A 24443-nucleotide genomic window follows, 5' to 3' on the forward strand; every position below is an offset into this window, starting at 1 on the left:
TTAAATACGAAATTCTATCATGGTGACGCTTAATTTCAATCTCAGATGTTTGAAGTCTTCAATTAGGTTATTAGGTTTACATACCACAAAGGAAGATTAAAAAGCTCCTTCATAAGCAAAATATTTTCATTATTTTACCAGTAGAGGACAGTAGAGACCTAAACTCGCTCATCTGTTAATGGCGGCGAGGCGATGTCGTCAACCTCTGTCCACTGTTGCTGTGAAGACGAAGAGGAGATGAAAACACAGCGTTTAAAACGCACACAATTGCAAATCAGTGATTGTTTTCACCATCCGGTCTTGGATTTAATTTTCGAGATCTTTTCAGCAGACAATTAAGAAAGCTTCAGGAGTATCCAGGCATAGAACGTGAATAAAATGGGAAGGAGCAAGTGCAAACGGGTTTGACGCTGCTTTCAAAATTACACATGCTGCAAAAAATAAGCAGCACTGCCCCATCTCAGCCTGCTGAACTCTCAATCAGAGTCCCATCGCCAGAAGAGGTAAACATTGCCCCATTTCCCAGGTCATTTCCCTTGATAGCTGCAGTTAAGTCCTGATAAATAGACATTTTAATTCCCCCAGACAGGGCCTGTGACTGTCAGTATGGCCTGAGGCAGGCAGAGAAGACTGTGTGCAGCTAAAGACAAGCAGCTCTCACCAGCAGCATCACAATGAGGAGATGAAGTTCAGCTGTAGGACAAGATGCTAGGGTGCACCTGTACAGATAAAAATCCAGGTTCAATTCCCTCTTCTTCTTACAACCAAAAATAAAATCCAAGACAGCCTGATAAGTTTACAACTGTGGAAGATTTAGAAAAGTTATGGCGCCAAATTAGTCATGCAGCAAAACAGGAGCAGAGGTGTGTGGAGGAAGAGCAGCAGACCTCTGGAGATGAGTAAGCACAGCCCTGCACTCAATTTGCTGCTTGATTTATGAGTTCATTTCCTGCACCAAGTTCTCAGAGGGAGTGAGGTGGTATATCTTTTCCACTATAGGCAAGAGTGGCTTCACTTCCCGATCCCCCATGAGTTCCGCTTCTAACATTCGGGGCCATACAAGGACTATAAATAATGGGAAAGATGGTGGGACATCTTTATTCATGAAGGAATTTCTTGCAAAGGATGCTGTAGATTTAGACTACTCTGCATACTGTATAGTGCAGTACAGTGCTTAAATAGACTAGCATCTGAGGGCAGAAGCATCATCTATCACGGCATTGGAAAACAGATGCAGCTCAGCAGTACGAGTGCTCAAGTACAAGAGGGCAAATCTCACATGTGGTTGTAATACTTTTGAGACAAACCATTCAATTTTGTCAGTCCACTCTGCTAACGATGCTGCACAGCCAAGCTATTGCTACCTGTATCCACTTCTAAAAATAGATTGTTGAATTAACATGATTATGATGCATTCAAAGACTTGCCACTGATATGTAATGTAAATGAAAGGAATTTATAGAACAGATTTAATTAATGATTATTTCAAGTCAATTTGTTAAGTTGTCAGAAATGTATAGCTTTCATAACTATGGCCTGTGTTTGTTAGCACGTACTAGTCAACTCCTCTTTGACTCCAGACAAATGGAAGTGTCAGCTCAGCAAGAACACTCGAGGCTGTCTGACCAACTTAATGCCGTGCAGCAGCTCCAGCCTACAACTGGCCATCGGTTTTCATCCCAGACACTTTGTTGTCTATTTTCAACATGGCAGCTGCAGGGGTCAGGAGCAGTGAATCAGTCTTGTGGGAAGGAGCGATGAAAGAGCACTGTGGTGGAGAGGAGAGAAAGAGAGAAACATCCCACTGTTTCCTTTCATTGTCCCCTATGAATGTTTCTCAGGTCACAAAGTGCACCTGCATTAAAGAATTATATATAACAGACAAATGATGAGCATTGCAATGATTCTTTCTTGTCCTCCCACTGAGCAAGGAGGCTCGGGCTCTAAAGGGCAAAGTAGTCTCAGCAGCAGCAGCGGAGCCTTTGTGGGAACCCTTGTAATGAGGATGGAAAGCCCAACCACAGTAAGGCGTGATGACTGTGCCCATGGTTAGGAACTGTACTGCAAGGATCTATACAATCACTTACTAGAGCACTGTCAAACTGTGCAAGGTTTGAGCCAGCAGGTTAGTGTTCTCAAGTACTTTGATTTAATTTACAGAACTTTCAACAGCATCAGTAATGGTCACCATAGAGATCCCTCCGACCCATTACAGTTTGAAAAACGAGTAAATAAGTCTTTAGAGAACCTAGATTTAGAACCAAAGTGATAGAACAGAGCACCGTAGTGAAAGGTGTAAAGTTATGGAACAATCTCAACAAAGAAAAGAATCAAGAAATAACATATTTATAAAAAAAACATATTAAATGAATGTGAAACAGCCAAATTAAGATAATGGTCTGTGACAGGTTAAAATAATGGCAAATTTATTTAAACTGAGACGCAATGTGAAAAGCATAAATTTCTAATAAAAAGAGGAAGAAAATGAAATATATGTTTTTTCTCTCTGGTCCTTTTCATTCAAATTTGTGTTTACATTTTATGTATAGAGTGGGCCTGTCTTTTTTTGTAATTAAATAAATGTATTAATCAGACAGGCCAGGACTGATTCATGATTGATTCTTTTTCGAATCCATACACACAACACAGGTTGTTGTATTAAAGGTGTACTCACAAGAACACGAATAAATAATTAGATTTTCCCAACTTCCATCTGACTCTGTTTGAACAATGACCACCACGGCACCCTGGAAATTGCTATTAACAGCAAACTAATGAGCAGGAATCTAATTTGTTGCTCACACTTGCCCAGGCTCATCGCTGGCTTGTTAAAACAGCACCTTGTTGTGACATTAGCATTTAAATGGGTCATAATTTATATAGCACTGCTCTGCTGATTTCTCTCATGCAGCATCCAATTATACTGGCTTTCAGAAGAGCACAAAAAGTCGTAAAGGGATATGTAGAAATTCTACCAGTAAAAGTATTAGTTTAGTTTAGCATTTTACACAAATATCTGTCGACATTATTGTTGACAAATTCAATTCAATTCTCAATTCAATCTTTATTTATATGGCACTTTTCATATGCTAGGTAGCACAAAGTGCCTCACAAAGGATAAAAACAGCAAAGAGAACAAGAGAATCAAGAAAAGGACACACACACACACATGCAAACAACACACTTACACACACACCCACACACATAAACAAGCTGAGGCAAGCTGAGACATGGCTGGGCACCGAGACCTGAGGCGAAGGAGACGCCACCTTTGGATGCAAATATGCATCTAAGTCAAATGCTCAACATATTCTGTCATTATTCAGTTCAGCGTTTAAACTCTCCTGCATAAAATAAAGAAATGTTTGAGACTGAAACCAGATGGGTTAGAGGATCGACAAAATCTTTCCACTGAAGTGGGGGTGGGGGTGCGTTTTCATTTGAATTAAAATGGCTGCAATGTTAATATAAACTCTTAATGTCTGCAGCAGCAATCATTTCACTCTGGCCATTAGTGCATGCCTCGGCCATCCCTCTGGGTAGCCCTATTAGGGACGAGATGTTTCGTTTGACAGTTGCAACAAATGAGGGTGAGCGAGCAAAAGAGGGGGGCTCACTCTGAGCAATGGCGTTCCAGTACGGGCCTTCTTTGCATTCAGATCGCACCCTGTTCCTGTGTCAGCACGGGACAAGAGAAGCACTTAACGTGACATTTAGAGATGCTCAAAGATTCTCTCCCGAGGCCCGATGGAGGGAGAAAAGGACCAATGATGCTTTTGCAGACACGTGTTTTAAATGCCAGGAGGGGGGCTCGGCCACACAGATCCGGAGAGAATAGCCAGAGCTCTGTTCTCGCACCAGTCCGAGGGCTAACGTTAAGCTTGGTCTGAAGGGGTCTCATCTCTTTTTGATCAGCTACGATCTTATGGGCTTACAGGACAATCTTCTTAGATTGTACATTAGGGTTGCTTTTATCTTTAGAAGAAAACCACAGAATGCATTTTAAATAGCCAGCGACAAGATGGTGCATCCCGAGCTCCATGAGTGGGTGGCGCCAATTTTCTGGGATTCTGAGTCTAAGCAGATGCCAGCAAAACACACCTTACCGATGTATCACGACGTGCATTAAAGGACCCTGTCCTATTAAAATAAAATCCTCTTTTCAGTAATACTGTGCTAAATGTCTCTTGTTGATGAGGCTTTATCCTAAAGGGACCTCAGCAACAAAACAACATGAATATTTAACAGGTAAATAAAGGTCAATGTTTCAGAATGGGTGCTGAGATGGAAACAATCTGGGGGAAACAGTCTTCCATTTAAAATATGCTGCCAGAAGGTAGTTAGGAATACACTCAGAATAGTTTTAACACGTGAATCTGAAATTTTGCCATTTTAATGTCATCTTTTAAAAAATGTCCCCTGTCCCAGTTTATGTACTTGTCGATGAGACATCTGGCAATACAGCTGTGCCCTGCGAGAAAACCAAGCAGGGTGGATAGACAAGGAGTTGCATGAAGCTCTGAATGGGTTCATCACGAACTCTGACCCATTGTTGACGAGATTCCTTGGAAACGGCCACCAATGGAGGTGGAGACACAACAAATGCCTCACATCAACACAACATTTTGGATTTTTTTTTTGCATATCCATTGGTAAGTGGGCGTCATTGCCATCCTGAGTCTTTTGCCACATGCTCATTTTCCATCCATGTTTACTCAGAAAAGAATAATCCATTTCTGCCCGGACTCCTTGAATATTTAATGCTCTGAAGTTTGATTGTATAAGCAGTCACCTAAGCAGCTTGCTGTAACCAGGCTCCAAGGGATCCCCCTTACAAGCTTCTGCTTCCCTCACTGTGTCTGTATTTTACCAATAAACTATCCCTTTGAAGCCTCTTCGAACAGCCTTTTTTAAAAAAAATGCCTTGCTTTAACTCAGCTCACCCCACCATCACAGTGCTGCCGCATTTTAATTCTAACCTGCTAAAGGTTGAGGAACTTTATATTTCATCAAATAAATTCAATTAAATTATGACCAGGGGTGAGCAGAGGCATTAATGACTTCATTTCCACAGCCAATTCCATGAAAAACGCTGCTGCAAAGTAGCTGACATTTAAACTAATGTTGAAAATTGGAGCACAGACGAGACTTTAGACCGGGAGAGCTTCCAGCCCACACAAGTCTCGAATGTGCTGTGCACGCTTGAGCAATACTGCAGTATAACACGGTCAGCTGTTGATTGCCTGAAGTACTGGGCAAGTGGCCCACTGGGCCGTTGCCTCATCTCAAAGATATGCCCATCTTGGCATGGACATTAACAGCAGGATGGACCATTAACTGCCAGAGTCAATGTGAAACTCACTAGAATCACACATGTCCAACAGCATGTCACCGCTCTGCACAATCTATTTTTTTTTTTTAAAAAAATCTTTTTATTTCCCAACATGTGCAACTAGTATTTGTTGCTAATTTGCTCAGTTAACCTAAACTGAACTCAAGTCAACTGCATTGCACTTTAAATTGAGTAAAAAGTATCTGTGAGAGTAAAAACAGTTGCAGACTGCAGAGTTTTATCTGAAATGCAGAAAGCCTTCGTGCTGCTGTGGTACTCTCCAATTACATTTTTCATAAGTCAAGAAAAAACTGATACCGTCGTCACTTTGTGTATTAAATATTGTCTCTCCCATAACATTAATGAATACGACCTGCACAAATTCCTTCATCCCAATGAGTCTTTTTTCCCTTTAAATAAAGTTCAACCTCTGACACCTAGAAACGGTATCAAAGCGAAAAAGGAGCAGGCACTAGTTGCTGCGAAAACTCTTTCAGGAAAAGATAAAAGGTTCATGAGACCCAGTAATATCTGTAATTTTACTGTTATGGAAGGAAACAAACCACTCAGTTGAATTAATAATAGACCACTGCTCTGGTAAAACAGTTGTCGGAGAGGGTTGCTAGATTAAGGGTTGTTAAACACAATTACCTTATGTGGTCCAGAACTGCAGATGTTCTGAAGCATTTACAGATGCGATAGGTGATAGGTGCCGAAGAATATGATTTGAACTAAATCTAGCTCCTCTCAGTAATGCATATTTGCATGTGTGCACTATACTAACTAAAATAATAGTATATTAATGTAATTAATTTATCAAATCCAACATGCACAAATTCCACTGAAGACTTTTAGGGTCCTGTGCAACATGCAACATGAACCCTTAACAAGTTAAACGGCTGTAAATTTGAGAGAAAGAGACATGCTGTTCTGAGAAGTCTATTAGTGCTGATAATAAAAGCAGTCAGGCTGTTTCTGGATCTGGCAGGAGACATCACGTCCCCAAAGCTTGAGTTACCTGCCTGAAAATGCAGAATTTATGGCCACACAGCTGGTAGCAGCCCACTCTGGACTGCTTTCTGTCAAGCTGCCGAGACACCCAGCATGGACCAACTGCCTTGCTGTTCATGTAGGACAGGGAAGGGAGGGTGTCCTTTCTGATTAAAGGTTTTGGATGAGACTGTGGTGGAAGTCCAGCAAAGGCTGGCATGGTGCTCTTGCTGAGGGTGGATCCCTGTGGGGAAGAGTAGACTGTCAGACACAACATGTAGCGGCGGCAAATGGCCCAAACAGTCATTTAAAAAAAACAAAAACAAAGAAGGTTGAACACATCTAATAATAACGCTTAGAATCGAAAAATGGACAATCCTAAAGGCGGTCCATTTTTAGCAACAAAGCAAAAGAGGACTGACAGCCTGGATGTTGCTGTTTAACGTGCACAGATATCAGATGAAGGTCAGCAAGAAGCATCAGAGAAGGCCTAAATCTTAGAGGATGTCGGCGTCTGCTTTAATTTGTTCAACACAGACATTTTGGCCAGCTAAATGCTTCAAGACTACTGTAGGAATTCACACAACCGTTATGAACAGCTGTTGGCGTATTAGCATTGTCTCCCAATGGCACATCGAATGTCTGAAATCCTGTTTTCAGTGACATCCAAATAACAAAGTGTTGTTTTTTGCTCTAATGAGGTGTAGGTGGTTTTGAACTTTGGTGCAGAGAACTCAAAAGTTCATGAGCTTTTAATTTCAGATGAACAAAACAAACATTTGCCGTTGTAACTATGGCAGTGATGCAATTTAGAATTAGGCATTAGATGGGTCATGTTATATTGTGGTTTGTCTCTGACAAGCATTTGGCTACACGGGTTAGGATTTATTGCTTTTGAAATGGATTTCTTATTCAGAAATTAGCTATAAAAGCTCATCACAAATAAACTGTACTTTTACTACCACCGAAGAAAATATATTTGAATTAAACTTAGCATTAATATACTTTTTGACGTAAATACGACAGAAAGAGTGATATTACCCCACAGTGGAATTACCCCATCACACCACATATTCTAATGTGTTTGTGATGAGAATAGGATTTTTTAATAATTTGCATACAACTTTCCTCATACGTTACAGCAGCTTTTAACAACTTTAACCTTTTTGCTAAAATGCATTCATCTTTCTCCCACAACAGTTTTATATTCTGTTGTTGTTGTTGTTGTTTTTTAAAAATTGTATCATTTGGCTTTTAGTCATTTAATAGTACTTCTGTCCAAAGTAACTTAAAGTAAGAGATACAATCAAGCCACTATGCAATTGTGACTAATGAGAATAAAATATTACGTTGCAGTCCGAGACTATAGAATAAGTGCTGCTATCAACAAACAGAGCAGCTCTATGGAGAGGGAGTGAAGAGGGATACAAACAGGAGACAAGGAGAGTGGATGTGAGTAGAGATGGCAGGAGGAAGATAAGTGCTGTTAGGAGAGCAGGTGCTCCTGTGTCTTCAGGACCGTTGTGAAGGAAGAGGGGGTTGCGCCCACTCTGAGAGCTCAGGATGTCGTTCCACCTCTGGGAAACAGGGTATGTGAATAGTCAATGAATTACCTCTACAGACAGCTTTGCAAATGGATGGTCATAGGCTCGAACAAGATTGTTAAAGTAAGAGGTTAGGGTTAGGGTTTGGGTTAGGTCCTGTTAGGACTCTGTGGGTCAGTAGAAGTGACCTGAACCTAATGTGGGCAGCTACAGGGAGCCAGTGGAGCTCTATCAGCAGTGGGGTAACATGGGCCTGCTTTGGTTGGTGAAAGACCAGACACGCCAACACATTCTGGAGCGTCTGAAGCAGCTTCACCACACACATCAGTGCACCCGTTAGAAGGACATTGCATCAGTCGATGCAGGAGGTCACCGTGTACCAGTAGCCGGGTGGAATGCTGGGATAGCCTGATTTTTCTGGTGTTGAATAAGGCAAAGCGGCAAGACCATGAGACTGAGGCTACATAATGAGAAAACACCAAGATTACAAACAATCTTGCTAGGAGCAAGAGAGAAGGAGCAATTTTGATGGATTGCTGGTTCGGCATCCATTCAGATATGTTTCTTGAGCAGAGGCGTCACCTGTGCCTCTTGGAATGTGGATTGAAGGTGCCGCTGGAGAGAGAAAAGTTGATCATGTAAATGATCCCCGGGGTGATGGTATTGTCTACATGTAGGTGGGCTCCAGTGAGCATTGTAGTTGGATGGCTGTGTGTCAAAAGTTTAGATACCTCACTCAGAGGTGGAGAAGGTGGGGAGTGAGGCTGAGAGCAAGCAGTAGGATGGCTGCATGTTGGGCTTGTGGGCTTCTCAAAGATAGCAGTTGATAGCTAAAACTTTGTCTGTGAAGACCTAGGCAAAAGTGACAGCTGTGGGTGGCTTAAGAAGGGGTTTAAAGGTGGAGGAGAGCTTGTGCATATCCGTGGTGCTGTTGATCTGTTTGCTGTAAACAACTTCTTTGCAGCAGAGATCCTGGAAAAGAAGGTGGATGGTCACGACTGGTATAATTCTCAGGGTTATTTCTCACATTGCAGGGTTGGTGGGTGTCTGGGATTTTGTAAATATCCCACTGCACATCCGGAATACCACCAGTCTCACTTTACTAGACAAAACATTAATGCATACTCGGCAAAATGAGGAACCGTACTCTGATTTATTTTTTTTTTAAGAGAGATTTGTATCCAAATGAGGTCATATCAGATAGAAATTGTGCTCATCTGGCTTGGTACCATCGCCAAAGCAGAGGATCAGAACGATTCCTTTTTCATGAACTTCAGGAAGCAGATATTTCGCATCCTTCCAGGATAGATGTAAATCCACATTCCGGCTTCCCTGTAGCTTCTCTGGGACACAATGAGAGGCAACTCGCTGACAAAAGTCCCACTGAGATTAAGGCAAAAGAAAGAGGGCAAAGAGCATTCTCTACAGAAAGAGGATTGACTTGAATACAAACCAAAGTGCATCATGGTTAAATCCTTTGATGGAAAGCATTTAAGGGAAAACAACAAAAGCTTCTGATCAGTGCAGCTTAAAGAGAGCCCATTACTGAGAGCTAAACTGCCTCTGTTTCAACACTGCACGAGGCTGTACACTCATGTAAATTCAACTCATGACGTGCGTAAAGAAAAAAGACGAAACAGAGCACGTTCACGTGGCACAACCCTTCCCAAATCAATATGACGTGTTGGAATCACTCCATAGCCGTGAAATCATGCCTCTCACCCAAGGAGCATATACACTTTCTGCACTGTCAATATTTTATTAAAAATGAAGTCATTTCAGCCTAAAATGTATTGTTTTTGACATTTACCGCACCTCAACACCTTCATTCTCTTAAAAGTAGTTTTTTAAGGGAGCAATATAATAATTTAAAAAATTACATTTAGACAAAACTGATAATACTACATATTTCTATATTATAATAGCCCATTAAATGCAAATACTGGTTTATAAGACAACCATAGACACAATATTTGGAGCTTGAATGTGGTGTAAAAGCACTAGAATTTACATTTTCTACATTATTTCCATTAGCACTGGGTCTAGAGACCATTCAAAATATGCCTGTGATTAATGGTGTTGCGTCACGGACTCGGCAGACGGGACAGATGACTCCCACAGATGTAGAGTTAAGTGAGACAAAACACACCCGGAATCGGATTCTTTGCTTTTAAAAGTAGAGGTTGCTGAAGCGGAGACTGCAAAATGCGGACACGGTGCTAAACCTAAAGAGATATACTTGATTATTTTTAACCAGACATTATACAATATATTTTCTGGATGCATATGTATTTTTAGGGTCGGGCAAAGAAAAAAAAACAGACCATCATTGTTAAAACCAACTAAATGAAAAGCTAATCCAATGACGTTAAACGTCACGGTGCCCGGTTCTCTTATTTTGAAAGAGTAAACCGGAAACGGTCAGGGTGAACACGCCGCTTGTCTCCAGCGCTCCTGGCGCGGGTACCCAGCAGCAGTTGGCAGGACAGCCGAGCCTGAACGCATCTCCGGCGGTGATGTGCGCAGACTTAAAGCCAGAGCGCCACATTCCAATAAATACAAGCGTGTTTAGTGTGACAGCTTTCACTTTGGTAAGTTCGCCATTTCTTGCCCAGGACGTGCGTGGCATGCTCCTATTTGTAAAGTGCGTTTTAAACTCCGGGGTCTAACTGAGATAAGCGCCGCACGAAGCTGCACTGAAACGATGAGACGCGGCGAGGAAGACTTGGGCATCACGACGGCGTGATTTACTGTTCCACTATGGAGGAGAAGTTCAACAGACTCATCTTCATCCCCATCGCGGCGGTGCTTTTCTTGATGGTCGGCTACCAGTATGTGTGCCCGGCGGACAGCAACACCTGCTACTTCACAAGTGACGAGAAGGGGCTCTACACGCGGTACTCGTCGGGATTTGAGTTAGTTTACACCGACCCGGAGCCGGACGACGACGTCCCCTCCAAAATCACATCTAGATTTAACTTCTCGGAGCGCGACCTGGACAGGTACGTCGACTTCAACATCCGTGGAGACGACGTGATGGTGTTCCTCCACATCCAGAAGACAGGCGGGACGACGTTCGGTCGGCACCTGGTGAAAAACATCCAGCTGGAGCAGCCCTGCGACTGCCTGCCGGGCCAGCGGAAGTGCACCTGTCACCGGCCCGGCAGAGCCGAGTCGTGGCTCTTCTCGCGCTTCTCCACCGGCTGGAGCTGCGGCTTGCACGCAGACTGGACCGAGCTGACGAGCTGTGTCCCTGTGGTGATGAACAAGAGGGACAAGAAGAGCGCGCCCAAGAGCAAAAGGTCAGTTTGGAGGCAGCATCAAACCCCTGAGCCTGAACCTGACGGTCAATCACAACAGACGTGAGAGCACGCAAAAGGAAAGGTGGTTCATTTTTGGCGATTACTGGGAAAATTACTCCTCCCCCGCCTCATTTAAGCGACAGGGATCTTTCAGACCCCACTCTGGCCCCCGACTGCATCTGGAGTTTTACACCCTTTGTCATAGTCTGACTTTTGTTTAAAAATAGCCCGCTGCTCTGCACAGTGGCAAGTGGGTTTCTGGAGTATTGAGCCAGACATTTTCTGAAGCAGATGCAGATTCCCAAGAAAAAGGGGAAGCGCTAATTGTATGAGAACCAGGACTGGTTCCTATGGTAACTGGACATCATTCTGGGATGAACTTGGCATTTTGAGACTGCTGGTAGTAGATTGTAAAATAAAAAAAATACAGAAATTTTGCAGCCTTTGCACTCCTTATGGCTGTAATAATGTGCATTACAGGCAATAACAATTTCCACTAGAGCAGTATATCAAACAGAGAGAGTTATAGAAAATGTATTTTCAGAGCGTATTTTTATGGTTTTCATGCATGTTAATAAGTCCTCTTGGGTAATTTGATCTTTTTTAGGATTGTAGGCTGCGGTGCCATGTCATCTTTTGGGTCACACGCGCCAACTGGCATGTAAATACAGCCGAGTTAATCTGACACAACGTGCTATCAGCGGACCGTCGAACCCATCACGCCTGTTACATTTGCTGTAACTACAGAGCAGACACAGCTAAGCTTAACACAGTAAATCACTTAAGTAGGGTAGGGTCTTCTGAGGTGTGACGCCTGCGTGTCGAAGCCGATCCCTCTTAAATTTGGTCAAGAGAGCAAATCTCCATATGTCACAGGGAGCAGTTTAGGGGTCTTGACAAGGACAAACAGCGGCTTCCAGAATTCTTCCGATCCATTAGCTGTCTTCTGTAGCGGCCATCAGACTTAATTTAACGTGCTTAATTTGTTTAGAAGAGACGCCTGGAGCTGTATCAGCACTATGAGCCAGTCAGCAACACCATTCAACACTTGTCAAGTCACTATAATAACCAGTGGAAAATCAGGGCCGATTAACATCGACGCCGCGCCCGGTTCATTTTTCACAGACGTGAACATTTTTCGCCCACCAAGTAAAGATTTTCTGTGTTCAGAGGAAGAGCTGACAGATGACTGACTCAGAGGTCAGAGGTCAGAGCCGCTCCTGAGCGCCTCGCTGGGATTCAGACGTGCGACGGAGGTGTTAAATGACACATATTTGCATTGCACATTTTTGCAGATTTGTGTGTGAGATTCTGCGAGAGGCATCAGGTCGAAACCCAGCGCACCGTGAGTCATAACTGATTATACCGCTGAATTTGATGGAGTGGATCACAACTTATTTCGCAAATCTGTAGCATGACATTTTCCTGTCACCGAGGGTTTTACAAGTGACCGTCATTTCAAAATAGGAACCCCCCCCCGCCATAGTTTCCTTGTCATATTTGAGAAAATGCTAAGTAAAGAACGCTCTGCTCACTGTTACCACAGATTTTTATCAGATCTGAGAGGCTTTTGTCCCGTCACTTTAGGTGAAGTAGCCGCTCCATCATGGGTTACGCCACGCACGCAGACACGGCAACAAGAAACTGAGACATGTCCGTGCATTAGTGCTCGGCTCGTGTGTTTGGGTTTGCACAAAAGCATTTTCTGCTCCTCTTTGACATTTAACCCCCCCCCCCCCCCCTTCCTTCCCCGTCCTATAACTCTGCTTCATCCCTATTTCTGCCCCATCTCTCCATCTATTATTTTCAAACCAATCCCCGTTGCTTTATGGTGTACTTTGAGCTTGGATCTAAAGGTAATCCCTGAGAATACTGAAAAATGCTCGAGCTCTTTAAATATTTGGTTCAACTGTAACTGGATTACACCTCTTTAAGGGTGGCTGCCCGCTCAAACGAGCCACAGGCACCAACCGAAGCAGGCAAACGGCACTCGTACCTCTTTACGCTCCTTCCATCGCTGAGATCTCACACTGCGTAATGTTAAGTGTTACATGTTTAATGATCCCAAGAGAGTATTTACTCAAATCTTAGTTAAAACTAGAAAATCAGCCTCTTAAAATTTGAGATGGAAAAATTTGAACAAATGAATTGCAAATTAAATAAATCAATTGCTCAAAAAATCAAACTCTAAACAACTATATTTAAATTATTTTGAGTAATTGTTAATTTTTTTCCTTCATATAATTTGCTTTATAACTAAATTGTAAAAATTTAAACAAAGGTGCTTAAGTACCAACTACAGCCACATTAAAGAGGCAAATGAGTCTCATCCCGTAATGTCTGAAACTGATCTTGTTTTCCTTAAAAGGCTGTAGATTTTAAGTTTGGACATGCAGGCATAATAATTCTAATTTCATGTTATGGGTCAGTGTGAGAATCAAAACAAGTTGTAACCTGAAAACTGTGAATGTGAGTCTAACCACAAGGGGGCAGCGCATATAGCAGTACTGACTGCTGAACAGCTAGCTAGATACACAGTTTAGAATTTACTATACAAGTATAAATGTCTTTAGATTGTATATTACAAAATGCAACATTGAAAATAAGGAACATTCGCTACTCTTCCTAACTTTCATGTGGGAATTAATCAGCTCATAATGAGAGTCATTTTAATTGTTCCCCAGTCTGATCGTCTTTTTCTTTCCTTAAGTCTAATTCATTCAGGGTGTAAAGAATTCAGTTTACTTTTTTGAAGAGCAAGAGAATAATCTCTTTGTAGAGAATAAGATGATAGCACGTGACCTTAATGATCTTAAAAACAGCTTTTAAAACCACCCAGAAAAATGTCAAAAACCAGTTTTTGTTTGCTAAAATGCCCACGTGAAACACATCCAAAGCAGTGTAAAAGCAGATGATTAACCATTTGACACCCTTTTTTCAGAAATCCCATTTGCCCAAATCCCTATATTTAGATAAAAAAAGTTAGCACATTTATGTTTGTCTTTTTTTGACTTGCCTCTTGCTGTTTCTTTTCCCCCACTACCTTTTTACCCTCAGGTCTGCCAAATTCCTCTCATATGCCATCTCTCCTGAGGGAAACATGCGGCCAGTTCGAGTGGTTTTGATGGCTCGGCACTGGTTACAGGTACCTGCGGGGCTTTGCTCACAGCAGGGGTTCACAGCATTCACATCGCAGCGGGCTGCAGAATTGCTGTAAGGCCAGACGTCAAACCTTCGATTGCCATGCCGTAGCATTGGTCCGACACAGCCGGCCTCACACCGCGCAGGCAGAGAGCGTAACCTTGTTACTGACCTCATTATTTCAGATTAGAGCAAAGAAAGCAGGCTGGCTAACCTGCAGCTCAGCCTCAGCTTAATTAGCCAGATTTATCCTGGGCAATAAAGACGACTTTAGCTGGTAATTTGGCCACATTTTTATTTTTTCTTGTGGGTGATAATTACACAAAAAGGAATTCAGATATAGAGAAATTTGGGAGGGGCCGACTATGACAGAGACAACATTCCAGTAAGCCACCATCATGATTAATGCTAAATGCTTAACATTTGAGCAATTTAAATTCAGAATTTACGTCTGGTTGTACTGCTTTGTATCAAATTTCAGTTGCAGTTATGGTGAGTTGGTTTGAAGACCCCACACAGAGGTGTTTTAGGGGTAATTCTGCCCTTTTTCTGTCAGCAGTACTTTTGATTGTAATGTGACTCTCTGAGCTTATTTATAGAGATATATAGAGATATTGTAAGCTGCTGGCGAGCAAGCATTGTTCTGAAAACTGGTTGTAAAAACAACGCAACTTCCTGTGGCCATAAATCATTTAGGCTGTTCCCAGCTGACATGTGAGGAGTTTAAATGAATCTGCAACTTTGCAAAGAAGGATTTTCCCTCCGTCTCACAAGGACATGAACTCGCGGGGAAATATATTCTCAATTACAAACAAAAAAAGCCTTCTTCAGCATTTCCTGGTGGGTATGAAAGTTGCATACATTGAAGAAACTGAAGCAATAAATGTTACACTGGAGGATGTACCTGCGGCAATTTCAGCGACGGGTGCGCATGTTCGGATTCGTCATATCTTGTAGGTGGAAAGCTATATGCACAGCACTTGACATCAGTTTTATTTCTGGCTGCTGATGGATGTATTGGTCTCGAGGGAGATCCTCTTCCAGAGTCTGATGTTGATTTTGACGTCTCGGCTGGGATGATTCTTACTTAACTGAGGTCGGCAGCATTTAATGTATCGTGTAATGATTTTCAGACCTCAGCGCTGCTGATTCAGAGATGTGTGTTGCATCATGTGGCTTCACATGCTGTGCCACGTTTGGCTGAATATGCATACGATATTTTATGTCTCAGTCTGCCCTGCCATAGAGAGCGTGACCTCGCACACATGCGACACACACGACAGAACGGCGCCAGTTTAAATCTCCACACACGGGAGAAATGAGACACACGTTAAATGAAGTCTACATCTACTCCTCAGTTCATAAATGAAGCATTGATTCAGCAATTCAAGTTTACTAAAACCACTGCGCATTATCATAGCAACCTCATATTCTTGTTACAACTCTAAAATATTCCAAGGATTGTGATAATCTCTACAGTCTATAGAGAGATTAGATGAATACAGGTTAGCAAGGCAAGGAATAAGAATGTGGGGGAGGGTTTAATCCAGACATCTAGATTTATCCCTAAACCGGCCTTTAAAAAAACCCAAAACAAAACCAGAGATGGTGATTCTTTTGGGCCGTATCGTTATGTCCCATACATGAAACGGGCTGCAGTCAGCAGGTAATCAAAGCTGTTTTCCCCTCTCCTTTTCTCATTTTTCTGTGCAATGACATCTTTGTGAGAAATTTAGTGTCAGAATACTGCTTTTCAGACATTCCTCAGCAGGGTTTGGAGTAGAGAGGTGACCTTTGCCGACTATATACACCTCCATTTATCCCGTCCAGGCAAAGATTAAGATGTCAAGCAAAGGTTGAGGCTAAGACACTGCAGCCGCACACACCAGGTTAAAACCAAATGAGCTGAAAACAAATATGTCACTCCGTTCCCAGGAGAATTTCTTTAGTACAAATGTGTTGATCCCTGGAATCATCTACATCATTCCTCTCATGTTATGCTGGCTGCAGCTCAGCAAACATCTTCACACCTTTGTTTGTTAGACACCTTGTCCTCAATGGAAGCGTTCTTGTTTCCACACGAGCATCCCTGAGGCTTTCCCTTTCATCACCCTAAAATAGCATCACCTCCATCTCGACTAAGGAAGATCAGACTCCGGCATCGGTCTCTTTGCTCGTCATTTCCCTCCCCACTCAAGTATCAAGTAACGGGCTGCACACTGGTGTTTCCCCACAACTGGGTTACAGTTTGAGCAAGTGTACCATTGGCGGGTCATTCAAGGCAGATGGAGGGTTTATGTGTGCACGCGGACCTGCCGTGATCCCGTTGTGTGCAGATGGGATCAGGGATCATTTTTCCTGTAATTGCCAGGAAAAGATTAAGTAAGTGCAGAGCAGGAGATTCAGATCAGGGAAAATGGATCCCTCTTGACCTCCTAGTCTGAAGCCTGATGAGAACTGTGACCACCTCCATTCTGTGATGATGAGCTGCTGACATCAGCTCTTTTTATTGTCCAATTTTGACTTCTTTGAATTTCTGGTTTCATGCTGTTGGCCTGGTTTCACAGCTAAAAAGGTTTAAGATGAAAACTTATATTAAATATGACACTCTAAGCTAATAATTAATGTGCTTTAAAAATGCTCAGACTTTCTTTTCTTTTTCTTTTCCATTAGCTGAGGCCCGTAAAACTTGAACTGTAATTGGAATAATTTCAGGATTGATTTGTTTCCATCTGGTCCTTCTGCTCTTCATCATAATGCTACATTTAAACATTCTTTAGCAAATTAAATGGTCAAATCAAGTGGTGACAAGGATTTAACCAGCGTACCCCCCACCCCCCTCACCAAAGTGCTTCATTTACACTTGGTACCTGTGGCTGAGGGATCCCTCGTGGGCACAGAAACACCTTTTAAATGGATTCGCTCCAACTGTGTGCTTTATCAACACCCCGGCTTCAGTGTCAAATTGATGTGCCGTCCCGTGCTTGTTTTTAGGTTCCCTTTTTTCCCTCCCAACACGGCTCACGGTAGGAAAGTGATACTCCTCTGACGGTCTCGCAGACCAAGCCAGAGCTTTGAAACCATCCCTCAGAAACGCCTCAACATACAGCGATGCGATGCATTTACAGTCTTTAAAACATTTCCATCACAGGTTTTATCATCAGATGACTGTGTCCTTGATGCTACTGAGTGAATTAACAAGGCAGATATCGATTTTCACAGCAAGTTTCCTCTGTAGCTTTTTGATGTTGATTTAGAGAGTGAGAGCGCGTGAGACAATAAGGGAGAGCCATGCAGATCAATAATGTTTGCTGGTTTGCTGTTTGGACAAAGTCGACCAGCGGCAGGAAGGGCAGGAACGGGTGAGATTGATCTGTGGCAAAACAAGACGAGCTGTTTTAACTCTATAAACGACCAGTCATGCTCACACGTGCGCCACATGTCTATACCGAAGCGCGGACGGTAGTGAGTTCATTATTTAAAAAATAAAGGCTCAAATGCGAAGCGCCAGTCGAATGTTTCATGAATTATTCAGCGACACCAGACCGCGCGCCTTCATTTCAATGCCTGGGAAAAAAAGCTGATAGCTACAGCGTCGCATTCTCACTGTGGCCGATCTGAGAAATCAAACACTGATCAACATGAGAAAAGGTCAACCGCAGAGCCACATCAAGACCCCGATGGCGCTCATACAGAGGAACAATAGCGTGTTTCCGATGTTCCATTGCCATATGTGTCATTTGAACTTTTGTCCAAAATCAATACAAGTGTTGTCATCATCCCAGAGGAGGCAGAATAAGGGTGGACAATCTCAGCCAAGACACTCTGCAGGTACATTAGCAGAGCGTTGGATCACAGTGGCTCCTGCACAACGTCTCCCCGTCCTTTCAACTCGTAATTATTCTTTCCCTTCATAATCTGACCCTGTTCCTGTCGCTGCCAAGAGTGAGAGGAGAGCTCTGACATTTGCTGCTCTTTGTCAATAGGTCATGACGGAAGCACAGAAGCAGAAAGGTGGGGTTGCACGGACACGTATTGATCCAGCTGTCTCGCGGTTAGCTGCAGAGATAGATGAGAGGTGCAGAAACAACTGAGCTCTTTTCCAGGAACGACCACACGGACCATTTTGTGCGTGTCCATCTATCTGCTGCTGCCTGTCAGCCCCCATCGTGGAGAGCTGGGTAATTCACTTAGTTTCCACTGTGGACAGCCATTATCTTTGGGTGGTGTCTGTCTGTGGGTGTGCTCTACCATGATATCGTTACGGCACTCCACCATTAACCACAGATGACTGATATCTGCCATCTACTAATAATTGCTAAACTGGAAACCTTTTAAGGATGTTGGTCTGTACGCTCATTCCCTAGTTAAAACAACCTCCCGATTAACCAGATTTTTAATTTCATAAGCACCGGTGTTAACATGACTTCTGCTGTGCGTTGGACAAAATACGTGGATGTGTGTTGGTTAAATGAATCTTATAATAATTATAATAATTATTATTATAATTATTATTATCTAATTATAATCTTAGAATCTGACATTTCTGCTACAGATTGGACAGCATGTTTTGCAATATGCAACAGAAACAACATCTCCATCAAGGCTCTATTTCCTCATAAGGATGCAGTTATTAATAACGGCAATATTTCTGCATTATGATACCGAGCAGAGGTGATCAAATACGATTTCAAACTATACCGGTTTTCATTTTTCCTTAATTTGTTACCATAATCAGTTCTTTTCATTACACAAAGAGCGGAGCTAAATTTATTGTACCACCCATGGATAAAGAGTGATTTGATGTAGATGTGTTGTCACATCAGAATTGCACAGCAGGTCTGGAGTCAGTGGTGATGTAAACACATTTAATTCCCCACTTTTCTACTGTTAACCTCAGAGGCAAGTTGAGCTCAGATGACCCTCAAAGGGATTCTACTCCATATGAATTCTATACAGACGATGCTAGTCAAGCTGCCTAACCTGTGCCTCAGGAAAACGACACACAGAAAGGCACCAAGCCTGGTACTGAACCCAAAACCTTCTGGAAATTTTAATTCCTTACTTTTTAATCAACTACACAACATGATTTGTAATCATCAACATATGAATAAATCATGGAGATCATTGCAGGAGCACGTAAACATCTACGGTTGGATCTGTTTTCCATCATCGATACAGAAGTAAATGACTGATTAATGAAGAAAACCGGGTGGAAATGAATCAGCAATGAAGATATTTATTAGCAGTTGCAGCCCTGATATTGATCCCCTTATAAATGAGCATTGAAAACATTTCAGTCTTTCTCTATAGATATTTATCAAAGTGGGTATTTTTAACGGCGCCAGCGGCGTAAATTCTGAATGTTGATAATAAACAGGGTAAAGTGACATGATCTAAATTGGGCTGGCTTCATATTTGATGGATCTTGTTGTAAGTAGGTGATCGGGATCTGATTTTTAACTCCATCCATCTCAGGAATCCCAGTTTTCTTCCTGTGGGCTGAATTCATTACTTAGGGCCCCTCAAAAAAGTCCTTAAGAACAGAATTCAACTTGAAACTGGATGAAAATGTCACTAAAACAGTTTATCGGCAAACGTCGCCAAGAAATGTCCTTGAATGTGAATTCTTTCTTTACGTGTTGATTGAAATCTCCCAGATGGTAAACTGAAAGATGTGAGGAATGAAAAACCTTTCATGTTAAGCTTCTTTGGACTTTCGATTTGGTTTCCCTCGCTGATGGTGAGGTGAGTTCGGGGAGGTTACGGTGTTCTTTGAGCACAAGATGTTTTCAATTTCTTTTTTCCTCTCAATGTACACCGTATTCCTTTAGAAAAACTTTTTTGAAATGGCTGACGTCCACCCAGCACTGCCTCCACCAGTCACCTCACCTCAATACTACGCTGGTCATCTCTGAACCCAGGAGATAAAAAGGAGAGGTAGCATTTATCGGCTGAAAGCTTTTTAGAAAGAGTGGAATGATCCAGAACCATGAAAGGTGCTGGAGTCACACTGGTGTGATTAAGGTTTTCTAGCACTGGTATTTTTTTTTGCTCATATTTCTTTACCTGGAAGAAATCTGATGTCTGCTTTCATCCTCCTTCACTCGCTTCAAACCATGCCTCACGATTGTCATCTGTGAACTTTCACATCAGGGTTGAAATAGACATTTTTTATAAGGTAAAATCCTAATTTTTTACAGCCAAAATAACAAATACCTGGATAACTTCTGACATGAGCTTTTGACGAATGTAACACTGAAAACGGGGGCGTTTTAACCCTGTGTGTGTGTGTGTGTGTGTGTGGGGGGGGGGGTACCTTCATCCTGATAATTATCCTAATGATTAACTTGACATTATCAAATGAAGTTTCTGAGCTGGCCTAACACCTCACGTGTTCCCGTGTGTCTCTGCAGGAATTTCTACTACATCACCATGCTACGTGACCCTGTGTCCCGCTACCTCAGTGAATGGAAGCACGTGCAGCGAGGGGCCACGTGGAAAACAGCCCTCCACATGTGCGACGGCAGGCCGCCCACGCAGGACGAGCTGCCGTCCTGCTACAGCGGGGAGGACTGGACGGGTGTGCCCCTGGCAGACTTCATGAACTGCCCGTCGAACCTGGCCAACAACCGCCAGGTCCGCATGCTGGCCGACCTCAGCTTGGTGGGTTGCTACAACATGTCGTCTATTAGCGAGTTGGAGCGAGGCCGCGTGCTGCTCGCCAGCGCCAAGGCCAACCTGCGTAACATGGCCTTCTACGGCCTGACGGAGTTCCAGCGCAAGACGCAGTACCTGTTTGAGCGGACGCTGGGCCTGCACTTCATACGGCCCTTCACGCAGATCAACAGCACGCGCGCCGCCAGCGTGGGCATCAGCGAAAAGGTGCGGCGGCGCATCGAGGGGCTGAACGCCCTCGACGTGGAGCTCTACGACTATGCCAAGGAGCTTTTCCTGCGGCGCTACCAGTACAACCGGCAGAAGATACGCCAGGAGGAGCGTGTGAGGAGGTTGCGGGAGAGGAAAGAGAAGCAGCAGCTGCACAGGACCTATCTGGCTCAGCTGCTGAGACTGGGGGGAGGAGAGGAGGAAGAGCAGGGAGGGGAGGCGAAGGCAGGAGAGGTGGTGACCACTACAGAGGACTACAGCAGCCAGGTGGTGCGATGGTGAGGGGAGAACACGCAGTGGCCCATGGCTGGTTCTCTGAGCTTTACTCTCCTCCCTTCGTCACGTCTGCTCTCCCTCTGCTGTCAATCTGCCAAAGTCCGCTGTCGTCCTCAAGCTTTGTTGGACCAACCAAACAGTGTCTTAATATTTATGATGGATGTAATTGTCCTGGCAACACTTCATATTATTTTCTTTTTATTTCCTACGGATATTTTTGGCACCGCAGTTGTGATCTCTATTTATTCATGAGTACTTTTGCTTTGATTGTTATTAAAGCACTGGAATACGCACACACACACACACACACACACACACACACCACACACACACACACACACACACACACACACAAGTTTATACATGGTGCTTCAGACAGAAGGCCAGTTTTTTGGTGAAATGGCGAATGAAGTGGAGGACTATACGTGTCATGTTTGTGATCTAGCGCCGTGTTGATCTGTGAAATCTTGTAGTGACTCTGTGGCTTCATAAGAATAGCATAAGAAAGCGCAAACTTGGCGACACTCTGCAGTGTGTTTTATTTCTATCTGACTTATTAAGATGCAGTACGAAGAAACAATCAAGGCAATTTTTCGCAGGAAATGTGTTCAATAAAAATATGCAGCACCCGGTAATTTAATTTGCTTTCTAGACCGTCTCTGCCGCTCGTGTTCTCACACGGGTTCCGTCTTGGTCACAGTTTGTTCTTGCCATAAAAATCTGAAATCTTCTTGTGGTGTGCCATCTTCAACATTCATATTTACACAATTAACTCATTGATCATAGGATCTTTGTCCTCGATTGATCACTTTAGGTTCAATTGACCAGCACGTTGGCCCAACAGAACCTATAACCACTGTGGTATGTTGCATGCTTTTTTCCTCCAACATTGTACAGTAACACACATTACTCAATTGGACCGCCTTTGTCTTCTCACCCCGGCAGAAAAACAATCTTCTTCATAGTATTTCTAAACACAACCGACCACACAGACATTAGCTATGAAGATGATTGCTTTATACTGAAAGCCCGTGGCTGTAATAAGCACTTTCCCAATGCATCACATATTCATTTTGTTCATGAGACTAAAAATAAGCGAGCGACAGATCAGTCAGGAGCCACAGGAAAAGACGACAACAGCTATGAACAAAATTATCCCTCCGGAACAGTCTCCATCCTGCCTGCACAGCATGCAACAGCAAACGATTAGACTTGCACAAGCCAGTGATAACGGGGATGGGCGAGTTCGCACATCTGCGTACAAAAGCACGCAGAACGTTGGCCGACAACTTAAGCTTGGTTTTGCTTTTTGAATGAACTCGCCGCCCTTTGTATTCTTATCTGAACTGTGATAGAAGGACATATGATGATTCCAAACAATCATCATACAAACAACCTAACAGCTCTCCTAATCGCCCCAGGATTTCCCTCTGTTGACTGAGAATGTATACGTGGATCTTTAATGACAAAACCACATGCAGTGAGATTTAAAAAAATAAAAATCTCTTCCTCGCCCTCCTGGATGGTGCCTCCGCCAGACCTGGGTCCTCTACCAGACGCCTGGGAGTCTGAGGGTTCTACGCAGGATCTTAGCTGATCCCAGGACTGCGCTCTTCTGGACAGAGATCTCTGATGTGGTTCCTGGTAAATTTTATGTATTTATTTACCCTATCCTGTCAAGTACTGAGGCAAGAAGCTCCTTTTTGGTGTCAGACATTCTGCCTTGTATCATTTAAAAATCGATTTATAGTTTTTTTTAAAATTAATTATTTTTTAAAATTATTAATATGTTTTATGATTATGCAATTCAGTTACAGAATTATTTCATAAATGAATGTTGGACCTTAGTGCTCAGAAACCCACAAATGAAAAATCGCGACAACATGAAGGAAGAAAAGCGGTGAAGCATTTTACTGCATCTCCAAAGAGCTCAACCATTTGGTGTTTTGTGTTATCAACTCTGCCTTGTCTTTAATGGGGGAGGTGAATGCATCTGCACAGGGTGCACAGCTGAGTGCTCACATCCACCATTTCTCACAGATCACTGACTCCAGGAGGTGGTGTCGGCCGTAAAATCAGTTCATTTCGACGGCTGACCGAACCAAATGGAACAAAACGCAGATTTCTCTCTCTCTAACTTAAAATCTTACATTACCAACACTAGTGAATTTCAAATAAACGGGTTTGGAAGAAAAAAATCCTTCCTACTATATACCAAATTCGGACTTATCATAATTCCTAATTTATTTAGTCTTTAACATTCTGACAAAATCCAGAATGATTTTTTTTTCGGACAGTTTATGCTGGAACATTGTCAGTGATCATGTCCACCAGACAAGAAATGGTGGAAACCACACAATAGATACACAAACTAATATCTGCACTCACCTTTTAGAAGTTATCCAGGGTTTCCCTTTACGATCAATCATTGTCTCCTTTCCTTGACATAAACCGTTTCGTTACCCCCACTAGTTAGTTTAACTGTCACGTCAGCGTCGTTTCTTATTATTTATTATTTCCGTTTATAACAAGCTCAAAAGTTATATAGGAATCTGTAAAACGTGTTTAGGGAACTTATCGGCTGATGAGTTTATCAAATAATTACGACGTCACGTTTAATTACGTTGCATCTGAAACCTGCGTTTGACAGGCGGCAGGTGGCTAAACAGCCAAAGATCCATTTAAAATGTCATGTAAACGCTGGATAAACATATTTCAGAAAAGTGTTATTATATGCAGGTCAATCTAAGTAGTTATTAAATCAATACACAGTAAATCGAGACCTAAAGTGGGCACTACAGTGTTAAATATATAAAAGTTCTACAAGTACAAGTATGCTTTCTGTACAAGTTTAAGGTACTAAATGTGTTTTTCCTGCTGATGAAAAAGTGTTTGTGTGCAGTTATGTTAATTGCTCTGCAGATACATGCACCAAGAGCCGTTTATTAGTCATCTTTAGCAAAACAAAAG

General features: G+C 42.7%; 1 protein-coding gene across 1 annotated transcript; it reads left to right on the forward strand.

The window, feature by feature from the left end:
* The first annotated feature begins 10316 nt into the window (after positions 1-10316).
* On the forward strand, positions 10317-22108 carry LOC130523040 (heparan-sulfate 6-O-sulfotransferase 3-B-like). The gene is made up of 2 exons (XM_057027983.1): positions 10317-11168; positions 20726-22108. Exons 1-2 carry the CDS (start codon positions 10627-10629, stop codon positions 21477-21479), a joined length of 1296 nt encoding a protein of 431 aa, XP_056883963.1. The 5' UTR covers positions 10317-10626; the 3' UTR covers positions 21480-22108.
* Positions 22109-24443: the final 2335 nt, after the last annotated feature.

Source organism: Takifugu flavidus, chromosome 3, assembly GCF_003711565.1.
Source record: "Takifugu flavidus isolate HTHZ2018 chromosome 3, ASM371156v2, whole genome shotgun sequence".
NCBI lineage: Eukaryota > Metazoa > Chordata > Actinopteri > Tetraodontiformes > Tetraodontidae > Takifugu > Takifugu flavidus.